This window comes from Poecile atricapillus, chromosome 25 (assembly GCF_030490865.1).
Source record: "Poecile atricapillus isolate bPoeAtr1 chromosome 25, bPoeAtr1.hap1, whole genome shotgun sequence".
NCBI classification, from domain to species: domain Eukaryota; kingdom Metazoa; phylum Chordata; class Aves; order Passeriformes; family Paridae; genus Poecile; species Poecile atricapillus.
Genome location: NC_081273.1, coordinates 4,123,421 through 4,136,640, shown reverse-complemented (window position 1 = coordinate 4,136,640; position 13,220 = coordinate 4,123,421). Strand labels below are relative to the sequence as shown.

Below are 13,220 nucleotides of genomic sequence, written 5' to 3'. Positions count from 1 at the left end.
AGGTGTAAACTTGAGCTTTAATTTGGGAAGAGACATCTTCCCTGCATCATTCCCTGCTGAAAAGGACTTAGGATCAGTTTCTTAGGATATTTAGCAAGGTTTTTAAGAGCCTGCTGTTGGCTTCAGTGAGAATGCAGCCCTCACCTTTTGAATAAGGCTATGCCTCTTGCTTTTGGTGGGAATTCATTAAACAGAACCCATTTACCCCCCATTTATCCCTGCCAGAGCAGGGGACACAAGGCAGAGTCCAGCAGACAGGAGATGGAACCAGGATTTTTGGGGAAAAGCCTCCAAACAATGACCTGTCCTTAGGAGATGACTAAGCTGGAACAGCCTCAGCAGTTTGTGTTTTCCAGCAGCACTGGAGACAGGCTGGTGGCTCTTCTCCAGGCACACAGAGAGTTTGCCTCTGCCTCATCACCATTCCCAGCGAGTCCTGTCATCTATAAATAGATGGTGAAGCGTTTGTAGCCTTTGTTAAAAGGCTTAGAGAGAAAGAAAGGCTCAGAAATTGTGTGGCAGCTCCTGGGGGCAGAGGGAAGTGGGGTAACCAAAACATCCTTGGTATTCTCCAGACCAGTGTCCCTAAAAAATGTCATAGGGGCTAGGCAGGAAAGGGATTAAATGGGAGGAAGGGCTGACAGCTGGACAAAATTCACTTTGAGCAGAAATAGAGATGGGTCTTAAGTAAGAACTGAGATTCTGTTCACATTGAGATATTCAAGTTCTGGTGTCACTGAGGATGGATCTGGGCTGACTCCAATGCTCCACCAGCATCTGGGCAATTTGTGGAACAATTCCTCAGGGCAGGACCAGCCCTTGTTGGGAACTCAGGATCCAGTAGCTCAGTGTCATCCTTGAACTCTAATTCCACCAGATAATAGATCAGGACCAACATCATAGTGGTTTTTTTCCTCCTTTAAACCATATAAACCACACAGGTGACCTATTTTTGTCCCACTGGCAGAGTCACTCGGGGTTACCCTAACAGCTGTGAAACCCCTCTGAGATTTTATCCTATTCCTGCAATCAGGAAGCAGCTCCTGATGTATTTAAGGCACTGAAAAGTGCCAGCTCTGGCTCTTTCTGTCAAAGTAAATGACCACATCCATTACCTGATAATGTTCTTTATTTTTTTTTTAATGACTAAGCAGAGGTAACAGTCAGCAGAGGGCCAGGCAGCTTCTGTAATTGCCTGTCACACTTTAGTCCCCAGGGTTTTGGTCAAAGTCCTTGAATGTCTGGGAATAAGAGCTTTATTCAGAGGGACCTCATTAGGCAAGGCCCTCGAGGGAGAGTGGGGTCTGTAAAATCCCTTTGGCTGCACTTAACAGGAAGCAATGGGAGAATAAATTCCCAGGCAGGTGGGCACTGAAAAATGCAGGAACAACAGGGCTGAGTGTGCCAGGTCCCTGCCAGGGGTAGAAGCTGTTTTGGGCACAGGAACTCTGGAAACCGCCCAGGGAGAGGCCCCAGCTTTCTGCTGAAGCCACAGCTTGTGCTGTAAAGGTGAGTGAAAACTCCCTGTAGCCATTAATTCCCAAACTTGGGACCACAAGTCTGTGGTCAGTGACATGGACTGGCCCCAGGCGATGTTAGTGAGCATCCTGTGGTGCTCAGCAAGGTCCTGGCATTTTCCATTACAATATTCCAGGGTGGAGAGAGCCTCCCAGACCCAAGTTTGGGAATTGTTCTGTAAATAGTTTCTAAGGAAACAGCCTGTGGAGATGGAATTTGTCTCCTCACGTGTGTACATCACCTGGCACGGTGCTCTCTTGGCAGCACTAAAACCCAATAATAACAAAATAACATAATAATGTTTCATAATAATGAAACAACAGTAATTACCACCGCCTCCTGAAGGCTACAGAAACGTCCTGAGAGCAGCCTGAGCACAAAAAGCATCCCCAAAGACAATATTTTTCTATTTTTGGCAGGTCCTACTCCATTCTGAACACCACATCTTCCCCATCCTTTCAAGCCTTTGCTGATGGAGCTCTGGAGAGGAGGCAGCAGGAGGACCAAGGGCCAGGGGACGCTGGGCCGCTCACCATCATCTGCCAGAACGTGCAGGTAGGGACCCCACAGCCAGGAATCATTAGGGACAGTTTCCAGTGAATGGATTTTCCCCAAAAATTTATCTTCGCACTCCCTGCAGCACAAGTTACAAAGTTTTTGAATGATACAACCTCGTCCCCAAACTGCCTCTTCAGCTGGGGTGGCAGGGCCCAGGCCTCTGCCCCCTGCAGCAGCTCTAGACCACCATAACTTTACCAGGATTATAAATTCCCAAAGAGAGGGGGAAAAAACCAAACCCATAAAAGCAATAAATCCTGCAGCCTTCCCTGTGATGTTTGCACAAGGGCAAAGCAGGAGGAGGCTGGTGCTGGCTCCTGTGGCTTGCTCAGAGTCTCTCCACTCTGGTGAAGGTCAAACCTGCTGTCACTTTGATGCCTGGGGAGGCTCCTGGAGCAGGGGCTGGCCAGAGTTAAAGGAATAAAGCAGGGATTTATTAAAAGCCCTTCCAAGGATCACCTTGGGCACTGCAAGAGCCCGGCCCTGGCTCCACCCAGGATGGGCCCCGGCTCAGGAGTTTCACACTTGGATCAGTTTTGGTCCATTTCCATCTCGGGGTGAATTGTGCAATTGCAGCTGCAGGTGATGCAGTCCCATCCTCCCAGGTTGCTCTCCTCAATTCCCTGCTGCTTGTGCTTTTTGGGGCTGGAGCTGCAGCGCTGCCCTTGGCTGTGGGGCTGGGGAAGGATTGTTGTGTGTGCCTGAGCTGTGAGGAGAACTTGCTGACACTTTGTGTGGAGTTCAGAGTCAGGTACCAGTGCAGAGCCTGGAAAATGTGAAAGCTAAAACTGAAGGCATCACCTTCCTTTGCAGCCCCTGAGGATAAGCAGCCAGCCAGGCCCTCAGAAGCGCTGCCTGTTCGTCTGCAGGCACGGCGAGAGGATGGATGTGGTTTTTGGGAAGTACTGGCTGTCCCAGTGCTTCGATGCCAAAGGTGAGCCCGGGGCTATCCCAGGATTTGATGGAGGAAGGAAAAGTGGCCACTGCCTGGTGGAAGCTGTGGGTTTTAACATAAAATGATGCTTTTTGTGCAGCCAGCAGCGAAACTTCATCCAAGGAGGAAATAGTCCATTTGCCAATATTTGGGAAAATATAGCAGGAGTGATTACAGTCCACAGTTGCAACACCAAAGAGAAAATGCAGCCATGATGTTGGTAGTCAGTGTTCAGTGAAAACATTCTCTGCCATCAAGAAAACATTTTGCACTGCTGGCTCTCAGTCCTAAATGAAAATAACACTGCTCAGAGTGGGTTTTGGGGCATAAATTGGTGCTTTCAACCCAGTATTATGCTCAGCTTTCAGACTGTAGTGAACAAATTATAACTTTAGGCTCTGTTGGCCTTAGAGCTGATCAGAAATGTGTCCTAAAAGTCTTTGTTCTATTGAAAAACACCAAAACCTTGTGGTGAAAGGATGATTTCACAACTCTCTTCTTTCTAAACTCTGGCTGAAGAGCTCTGTTCCAGCCTCCTGTAAAAGTGTAATGTTTGCTGTGGGATAGAAATTACTTTCCTTTGGGGAAATCAATCCAGAAAAAAAAATTCAGATCCTTAGCAACATTCTGTGCTGCTTTTGAGCTGGTGAGAGGTGTTTAATTTGATTTTATGAGATTCCTGATGGGTTTACTTGGGAAAAAACTGCCCCAAGAGCCAGGTCTAGGCAGGACCTGCAAAGCACAGCTGAGGTGGTGGGAGAGGGGAAAACCAGGGGTGATGTTCCTGCCTCTGTCTGAGGGAATAATTCCAGCTTGGCACCTCTCCCTGCAGGCAGGTACATGCGCAGTAACCTGAATATGCCTCACAACTTACCTCAGAGGAGTGGTGGTTTCAGGGATTACGAAAAAGACGCTCCCATCACCGTGCTGGGCTGCACCCAGGCGAGGCTCGTGGGTAAGTGCTGCTCAGCAGGGAAAGGAGAGGGGGTTTGGGTGGGGTTTGGGGAGGGAATTGTTCCCTGTGAGTGGGGGGAGGCCGTGGTGGTGCAGGTTCCATCCATGGGAGAGTCCAAGGCTAGGTTGGACAGGGTTTGGAGCATCCTGGGGTAGTGGAAAGTGCTCCTGCCCTTGAGGTTTTTGGTTTTTTCCAACCCAAACCATTCCATGATTCCATGAAGACCTTGCCCAGGAAGCTTCTCTGTCTTCCTCCCACACCCCCCATCAGAGAAAGGAAAAGCCAAGGCAGGAAGAAATGGATTGGATTCCCTGAGCTAACGGGATTTAAATCTTTCAAGGAACTTTGCCAAGTCCCTTCACCTTCCCCAGCAATTTCTCTCTTCCAAAGGAAACCTCATCTCCTTCAGCTGCTGCAGCTGAGGAAAAGGCAAAGCAGAAATGTGGGATGTGAGGTGAAATCAGAGCCCTCAAAGGATGGGTGCATTGGGAAGATTTTGTTATTACCCACGCTGGGGAGAAACACAGCACTGTGGCTGTCACCTTGTGCAAAATGTGCTTTTCCCATCCAGTTTGCCACACCGGTGTCCTTTTCTCAGCCTGCCTGGATTTACATTGTCACAAACACAGCCCAAACCATTTCCTGTGTTCTCCCACCCTCCCCACCCTCATCCCTGGCTCCTGATCCTGTTTGTGTGCAGACAGAAAACCCTTTGCCAGTCAAAGAGCACATCTTGAGAGCTGTGACGAGGGGAGCCCAGCCCCTTAAAGACACCAGCTCCAGCCCTGAGCCTCAAATCCTTCCGAGCACTCCTTGCTGGTCACATCCAAACTAGGGCAGCTAAAATTATCCTGGCTTTTTGGAACACAAGTAAATCACTGTGCAGCAGCAGCAGCAGCAGGAGGAGGAGGAGGATGCTCAGACTCCTGGCCACATGGCAGCAGGGTTTGCAATCTGCACAGGACAGAGGGATCAAAGCACCCCACTCTGCTGGTGGCATCCAGGGGCCAGGGACACACTTTGGGTGGCTTTGAAGAGCCCCAAGGACACTTTGCTGGTGGCATTAGAGGGGTCTGAAGACAATTTGCTGATGGCTTTGAGGAGGTCCAAGGACGCGTTTTGCTGTGGCATTCAGGGCTTCAAGGACTCACTTCACTAACGGCAGCAAAGGGGCACAAGGACAATTTGTGGCCTTAAAGGAGTCCAAGGACACGCTTTGTGTGGCATTCAAAGGTCCAAGGACACTGCTGGTGGCATTTAGAGGGTCTGAGGACACTGCTGGTGGCATTAAGAGGGTCTGAGGACACTGCTGGTGGCATTAAGAGGGTCTGAGGACACATTTCGCTGGTGGCAGGAAAGGGGTCCAAGGACACACTTTGGGGGGAATTAAAGAGGTCTGAGGACACACTTTCCTCGTGCCAATGAATGGGTCCAAGGACACTTTGCTGGTGGCATTTGAGGGGTCTGAGGACACACTTTCCCAGTGGTAATAAAGGGGTCCAAGGACACACTTTGCTGGTGGCATTAAAAGGTTCCAAGGACATGTTTTGGAATTCAAGGTTCCAAGGACGCAGCTGCAGCTCTGGTGGCACCGTGTGACCTTCTCTGTCATCCTCCCACAACCCCCATCAGAGAAAGGAAAAGTCAAGGCAGTAAAAAATGGATTGGATTCCCTGAACTAACGGGATTTAAATCTTTCAAGGAACTTTGCCAAGTCCCTTCACCTTCCCCAGCAATTTCTCTCTTCCAAAGGAGACCTCATCTCCCTCATCACAATCCCTGTGATGACCAAAGCCCGTGAGCAGCTCCCTGTGACACAGGGGGCAGGTAGATGTCCCTCTCCTAAATGACCCCACTTCTCTCAAGACATTCCCAGCTCAGCCTGCCATGGTGACAGCCCTGTCAGGGTCAATGTCCCCTCCTTGCTGCCACTCTCCCAACAGGAGGAAAGCGTGGCTGCTGCTCCCTGCAAGCCTGAGCTTGCTCTCCTTTGCTTCCCTCAGGCACCGCAGGAATATTAAAAACCCCGATGCAGGAACATTAACAACCCTGACACTGGAGTTGATTCTTATCTCGTTTGCAGTGATCTCCCACCTGTGTAATGAAATGGTGATTTATGCTAGCAGAGAACCCAGCCAATTGAATTAAGCTGGGTCTGAGTTGTGTTGAAATATTTGATTTACGCCTTACAAATGAAACGAAATGAAATCCAAGACCTTTACAATTTTTCTGGCTGCTTTTTGGCCAGACCCATGAGAAGCAGCTCCTTGCAGTGCCATTTACCTGGATTTATTCACAAAGATCAAAACTTTCTTGCAGGTGAAGCTTTGCTAGAAACAAACACCATTGTAGACTACATCTACAGCTCCCCATCCCTGCGGTGTGTCCAGACAGCTCACAACATCCTGAAAGGTAAGAACCCACAAGGGAGAGGCTGAATTCTCCTCATTTTCTCCATAAAACACTGACAAGCAGATAAAAACCATGGACCTAATTATGATTTCCATAGGAATATATTTTATATTGACACAATCCATAAGGAACTCTTTTCTAATTGCACCAGAGCTTGCCGTTCCCTGTCATACGTTAAATAAACACACGAAATACGTAATTTCCCATAGAAAATAAATAAATTAACAATCAAACCAAAGTATTAAAGCTTCTCTCACCCTCTCCATCTACTTCCATTGCTAGCTGGCCTCCTCTCCCTCTTTTCCAGGTATGCAACAGGAGAACAACCTGAAAATCCGGATAGAGCCGGGCCTGTTTGAGTGGACCAAGTGGGTGTCTGGGAGCACCCTGCCAGCCTGGATCCCCCCTGTGGATTTAGCTGCAGCTACTCTGAGCGTTGATACAACCTACAGGTAGCACAGAGAGGGGCTGACAGGGTCTGGGGTTGCTCATTTCAAGATTTGACACCAAACCCCACTGAGTTTTGACCTTCAGGCACTGACTGGAAGAGATGCTGAGGCTCCCAAAATAAACTTGGAGCAAGCTTGAGGCTGCTGTGCTGAACATGACCTGAAAATTATATGTAAAATATATATATAAAATAAAATTTGGCTCATTGTAAACCACATTTCCCACATCAACAGGCAGTTCCTCCTGATCAGGGAGGTTTTCTTTCCAGTACTCCTTTTCCTGGGGTCTTTCAGGTTTCCAAGGAGCTCCTTGGGGACTGAGTTTAAGAACAGGTACTTCCAGATGAATCACAGTTTGCTCTTAGAGTATCTTCCTTTATCAGTTACTGGACGTGTTTTTCTGCTCACAGGCCTTGCACTTAGAATTCTTTATTTTTACAACTTACTGGATGTGGTTTTCTCCTCACAGACCTCATATTCCTGTCAGCAAGTTGGTGGTTTCTGAGTCCTACGATACCTACATAAGCAGAAGCTACCAAGTCACAAAGGAGATCATCAGTGAATGTAAAGGCAAAGGTGAGTGCTGCAGAGTGGGACTGGGATGTGAATTCCAATATTCCTGACCAATCTTTCACTCTCAGGGAATTCCCAGACCTGAATCTCTCATCCTCTCTCCCAGAATCATTGGAAAGTCCTGCACCAGAATTGTCATTTCAGATACTCTCACAGGAGAGGTCCATAAAGTTAAATAGCAGAATGATTTTAGGGACCCCAACCCAATGGCAGATGTTTCCCAAGGGAATAAATGAGTTATTTGCCTTTTGATGTGTGTTCCCAGCATTAAATGGGGAATTTTCCCTCCCCTGTCCAAGCTCCTAATCCAAATTCTATTCCCATAAAAACTTTAGACCATTTCTCCAAACACAATATTGAAATTTTTTTAAAAACCCCTAGCTGTTATTGTTCATCCACAACAATCTGAGAATTCCTAAACTCTGGTGTTTTCACTGATTTCATCTCACTGACCTGTCTCTGCATTTTAAGCTTTGATTTTAATGGTTTGCACACAAAATTCAAAAGCACAGTGGGGCATTGGTTGTAAAGAATCCTGGAGCTGGAAATGTAAAGCTGCCACTGTGGAAAGCCAGCAAGTGAAATTAAACTGTTTGTTGTAATAGGAATTAATTTTTGCGTAGGCAAAAAGCATCTGCTTCCCAAGGCAGCTGAAATCTCGCTGGAATTCTTGTTTTCTCCAGAAAGCATTTTTAAACCAAGTAGGAGTGAGTTAACCATTACCCTGAAAATTGAGAAACGCTCTAAATGTGTTAACAAATCACATTTTCCCCCTTAATTCACAGTTGGACGTGTTATTATTTGATAAAGTGTTCTAAGTGGCTGCTTGATCTCGGGCACCAGCCCCTAAATCCGGCTTTTCCTCCCTTCTCAGCCTGTGTTTCTCATTTTATTTCAGGAAATAACATCCTGATAGTGGCTCATGCATCCTCCCTGGAGGCCTGTACCTGCCAGCTCCAAGGGCTCTCGCCTCAGAACTCCAAGGATTTTGTACAGATGGTCCGAAAGGTAAATGCCAGCAAGGAGCAGAGCCCTGCAGACACAAAAACAATTTGCTGGGGCAGGCTTTTTTCTGAGTTTTACTCATTTTGGGAGTCAGCAGGGTGAAGGAGAAGGGTTTGAGGGGCTGGGACAGGGTGTGGGGTCAGTGCCCTCCTGGGATGGGTTTGGAGGGATTATTTGGTGTTTTGTGGGGTCAGTGCCCTCCTGGGATGGGTTTGGAGGGATTGTTTGGTGTTTTGTGCCCTCCTGGGATGGGTTTGCAGGGTCTGTTTGGTGTTTTGTGGGGTCATTGCCCACCTTGGATGGGTTTGCAGGGTCTGTTTGGTGTTTTGTGGGGTCAGTGCCCACCTTGGATGGGTTTGCAGGGTCTGTTTGGTGTTTTGTGGGGTCAGTGCCCACCTTGGATGGGTTTGCAGGGTCTGTTTGGTGTTTTGTGGGGTTTGGGGGGATTGTTTGGTGTTTTGTGGGTACCAGGGGCTGTGCACAGAGTTCCAAATCCCTTCAGCACTTCAGCCCTACAGCACTTCCCCTTCTCATCTAAAGAGATGTTAACCATCAAAAGGCTGGAAATTAAAATGGCTTTTTTACTTCCTCTCCTTTCCTGCCCTCTGCCAGCCTTGCAGAGGCTCCCTGGGATATTCAGGACTCATCTGGGAACCCCTGAGCTGCAGGAACATCCACATTTCCCCCAAAGCTGTGCTGGTTTGGGACCACATTCATCTTGAGCTGCTCCCTGTTTAAGCCTACATTCCATTCAAAACTACATTTTTAAACCCACATTCCAAGGGTATAATCTGGTTTTTCCCAGTGTTTTGCACAGGCAAAAAAAAAAAGAAAAATTGAATTTTTCTGAAGAATGGAATTTGGGAGAGGGAAAGAAAGAAAAAAAGGGTGAAATCCTGGAGTAGCAGAGCAGGGATTCATCCCTTGGGATTGCCCAGCTCAGTCCCTGCTTTTTGCCTTAATTCCCATCTCTCTCCTCACAGATTCCCTACCTGGGGTTTTGCTCCTGCGAAGAACTGGGGGACACTGGTGTTTGGCAGCTCACAGACCCTCCCATCCTCCCTCTCACACATGGACCAACTGGAGGCTTTAACTGGAGAGAAACCCTCCTGCAGGAGTAGGGAAAACCCCAGCAAGGACAGCCCATGGCCTTTCCCAGCGTTGGAGAACGTCTCTTCTTCCTTGTGTTTTATTGGCAGCGGGAAAAAAAACCCTCTTCATCTGTTCAGTGGCTCACTCAAAGCACATCTCACACGGCCACAGGCGTGCAGAAACAAAATTTACAACATTTACAACAAAAGGGGCTGATTTGAGAGGGGGAAAAAGTTATTAAAATACAGCTTGAGGCTCTTGCCTCGAGGGTTGGTTTCCCCACCTTGAAGGGAGCTCTGGTGACACTTTCACTGCACCACGGTAGAAACACTGAGCCCTGTGTCAGGCAGGATGCTGGGCTTGTTTTCTCACTGCTATTTTTGCAAAGTGTCTGCAGGCTTGTTCAGCACCTCGTGCTCGCTCTGCTCCCAGCCCCCAAAGCCTCAGCGCCTTCCAGAAAAATAAAAACCTGTCCCCAAGGCTGGAAATGAGTCCAGCATTGCCTCTGCAGCCTGCACCAGGGTATTCCTCCCCTCTGAATGAGCAGACAGAGGTGGGAGCGCTCCAGAATGTGCTGGATATTGTGTGGAGATTGGTTGATGTTGAGGAAAATCTCCGAATCAGAGGAAAATTCAGAATTTCACATCAGTTACAGGTGAAGTTTGAGCATCAAAAGTTGGTGCAACAAAAGCTGAGAGGAATTTCTTTGAAGTGGAGATAAAAGAAGCCTTTTCCAACCAAACCTGAGGGATTTAAGAAGTTCAGATTTGGGTTTTTATTCCTTTACTTTGGTTATTGAAATCCACCTGTGTGCCCAGACACAGCCTAAAAGGTTTGTGCTGTTGAAATTCCCTTCAAAAGTCTTTGGAAAAGGGGTTTCCTCTTTTATACTGGGATTTTTGTGCTGGCCATTCACCCAGGAGTGGCTCTGTGTCCCTTTGGCAGCCCTGGTGAGATTGTGCAGGCAGCAGGTTGATCCAGGAATGATGGGATGAGAAAGCTGCTGGAATTCAGCTGGAATTCTGAGCGCTTTGCTTCCTTACTGCCATCTGTCTAAAAAACCCCAGAACACTTCAATTTAGGAACAACATTTGATGCTGTTTATCCAGGAGGGAAGGGTTGGGATCTGGGGAAATTGGGAGAGGAGGGTTCCCATCTCTAACCAGGATGTTTGGGATCACGAGGGGGATCCCCTTGGTGCCAGAGCCTGCAGGATGCTCAAAGCAGCTGCACCCCAAAATACACCACAGTGGGTATTGGTAACAAGAAGTGGCCTCAGAGCAGGGATTTTTAGGATCAGAATTACCTAAAATTATCAACTTTGGGTCAAAAAGTAGCTGCAGGCACTTCAGCTGTCAGCAGCTACTTAAAACTGGGTTTAAATGGGATGGAAGAGATTTAGGCACAGTCTTTTCTTGGTTTGGGCACAAGTCTGAGTGTTCCCACAAACAGAACCATCCCAGAATGGTTTGGGTTTGGAAAAGACTTGAAAGTTCATCCAGTTCCATGGGACAGAGCAGGCTGGACATTTCCAGGGATGCTATGGGAAACAAATGCAAAGCACCAAACACTGAAACAAAAAGCATCAACCAGGTGGGGCAGGAGTTCATTTCTGATCTCTGAAATCCTTGCCCAGCTCTGCTCAACACCCTCATTGAAATGGGTGAGAGGCACAGAATTCAGCCCTGGCCAGATTTGATGTTTATTAACCATAGAAAAATCAACTTTTGGCTGGTGTTTTGGTGGATTTTCCCCTTGGGCAGGGCCAAACAACCAAGGAGTGAGAAACTGCAATTCCCTCTTCCCAAAAGAGGCCAAACAATTGGGATGGGGCAAATCCAAAGGGGCTGAGCTCAGTTCTGAGCTGGCCAGGGAGAGCAGAGCACATCCTGTTTGTATTCACAGAATATTCCCACAATCCATAGGAATATTCCATTATTTCTACTTTTAGGACTGTGTAAAACACCTTAGGCCACTTGTAGGTGCTTTATTAGAGCAGGGATGGAACTGAAAAGTCAGGGAGAAAATTTAGGACAGGGCAGGGGAAAAAGAAAACCCCAAAAACCTGCTTCTGTGTGGTTTTACTGCTGTCGGGTTAATCTTTAATTGCCATTTAAACTATTTTTTGGCTGTGTACAGACATTCTGAAGAGCATTTCTGGCTTGTTTTCCTCCATGCAAAAAAAAAAAAAAAAAAAAGAATTTAAAAAAAAAAGAATTAAATTAAATATTTGACAATCAAACACACACACAAAAAAATTTTGGTTGCTGAGGCGTGTGAATTCTCCAGAGTTTTTGTTTCATGCCAGCAAGGTGCAAATTGAGGCAAGAAATATTGTTATAGTCTAATATTTATTGCCTGTGGAAAGAGTGGAGGCTGCTCAGATCCTGCTGGAGTTAAACACATTTAACATGAAACAGAGAGGGGGCAAAAGCTGAGTGCACAATTTGAGTGGTGTTAGCTGCTCTTTGATATAGTAATAGAGAAAAAAATGTTCTGGTTGAGGAGGTAGATATTAAAATACTCTTCTTTAAATATATATATATATATTTTTGGATGTTTGGGAAATATTTTGACAATTGTAGTATTGTCTCGAATTCAGTGTCAAGAATCACAGGGAGAAAAATCTTATTTTCTTCAGAATTTTCAGTTTTCTTGGGGGTTTTGTGTTAAGCAGTCTCGTGTTGAAAAGGCTTTTTGGGGGGGAAGAAAAGAGAAAAAAGTTGTTCCATTTAAATTTGCAATTGAGAGGTTAAGAAAACAAAAGAATTTCACCCCACTGCTGCTCATTCCTGTGGATTTAATGTCTCTCCAGTGTTTTGTCCCAGAACATTAAACTTGATCTCTCCAAAATCTTTTCCTTCACTGTGAGCTGTGGCAGACCCCAGGTTTTATTCTAACAGCTCTTATAATAATGGTTCATTTTCATCATTCGCAATGTATGGCTTAGAAAAAGACCAGAATTAAATTAGCATTACACTCAAATCAACAGAGCTTTGCCTTTTTATGCAAAATGAGGATCCAGACCGTGATGACTTCAGTAAAAAATTGGTATTTCCCTTTTCACTCGGACTGAGCAGTTTCAGCCAGAAGTTGGCTGAGGCCAGGAGCCTCCTGCTATTAAATTCTAGTTAATTTAATGAGATTCGTGATTTTTATCCCTAAATAATGGCTTGGGTTTGTGGTTTGGGTTCTTTTCTTTAAAAAGAGGCACAGAGGAAATGATTTTGAAGTCACAAATAGTGCTTGGGCTGGCGATCAATGAACAAAAGAAATGTCATTAAGGGTGGCTGGGATTGGCTGCTAAATCACTTCTTGCTGCTCCTCACTTCCTCAAATTTGCTCCCCAGGGAATCTTCATGACCCACAACAGAAAATACTCAGCCAGTTCCTTTATTGTGTCCCATTAAAATGTATTTTCTGAACGTATGAAATGTATTTTCTTTCTCTCCATGACATCTCTTCAGATTTCATGTTATCAACAGCTCCTTTTTTTTGTTGTTGTTGTTGTTTCATTTTCAACCTGTTGTATCATTCTGTTTATAATGGTTTTTGTTTTTTATTTAGTGTGAGCAGATTGTATTTATTTGAGAAGAAAAAAAAAAACGTTTGCTGTTTAAAAAAAGTCAATAATTGCATTGCCAAAAATAGCTGTAATTACCTGTGACATCTGTATTTTTTTATTTTGGGAGTGGGGCAGGCAGGGGGGTGGGTGGTTGTTTTT

General features: G+C 46.2%; 1 protein-coding gene across 2 annotated transcripts in view; it reads left to right on the top strand.

Annotated features, from left to right (window-relative positions):
* Nucleotides 1–9,984, top strand: part of UBASH3B (ubiquitin associated and SH3 domain containing B) — a 55,172-nt gene extending 45,188 nt beyond the window's left edge. For both annotated transcript variants that reach the window (XM_058857137.1, XM_058857138.1), the window contains exons 7-14: nt 1,938–2,073; nt 2,890–3,010; nt 3,843–3,965; nt 6,285–6,377; nt 6,685–6,829; nt 7,296–7,402; nt 8,298–8,407; nt 9,388–9,984. In XM_058857137.1, coding sequence (XP_058713120.1) covers nt 1,938–2,073; nt 2,890–3,010; nt 3,843–3,965; nt 6,285–6,377; nt 6,685–6,829; nt 7,296–7,402; nt 8,298–8,407; nt 9,388–9,525 — 973 coding nt within the window. In that variant the 3' untranslated portion in view covers nt 9,526–9,984. The remainder of the gene's footprint in view (nt 1–1,937; nt 2,074–2,889; nt 3,011–3,842; nt 3,966–6,284; nt 6,378–6,684; nt 6,830–7,295; nt 7,403–8,297; nt 8,408–9,387) is intronic.
* Nucleotides 9,985–13,220: the final 3,236 nt, after the last annotated feature.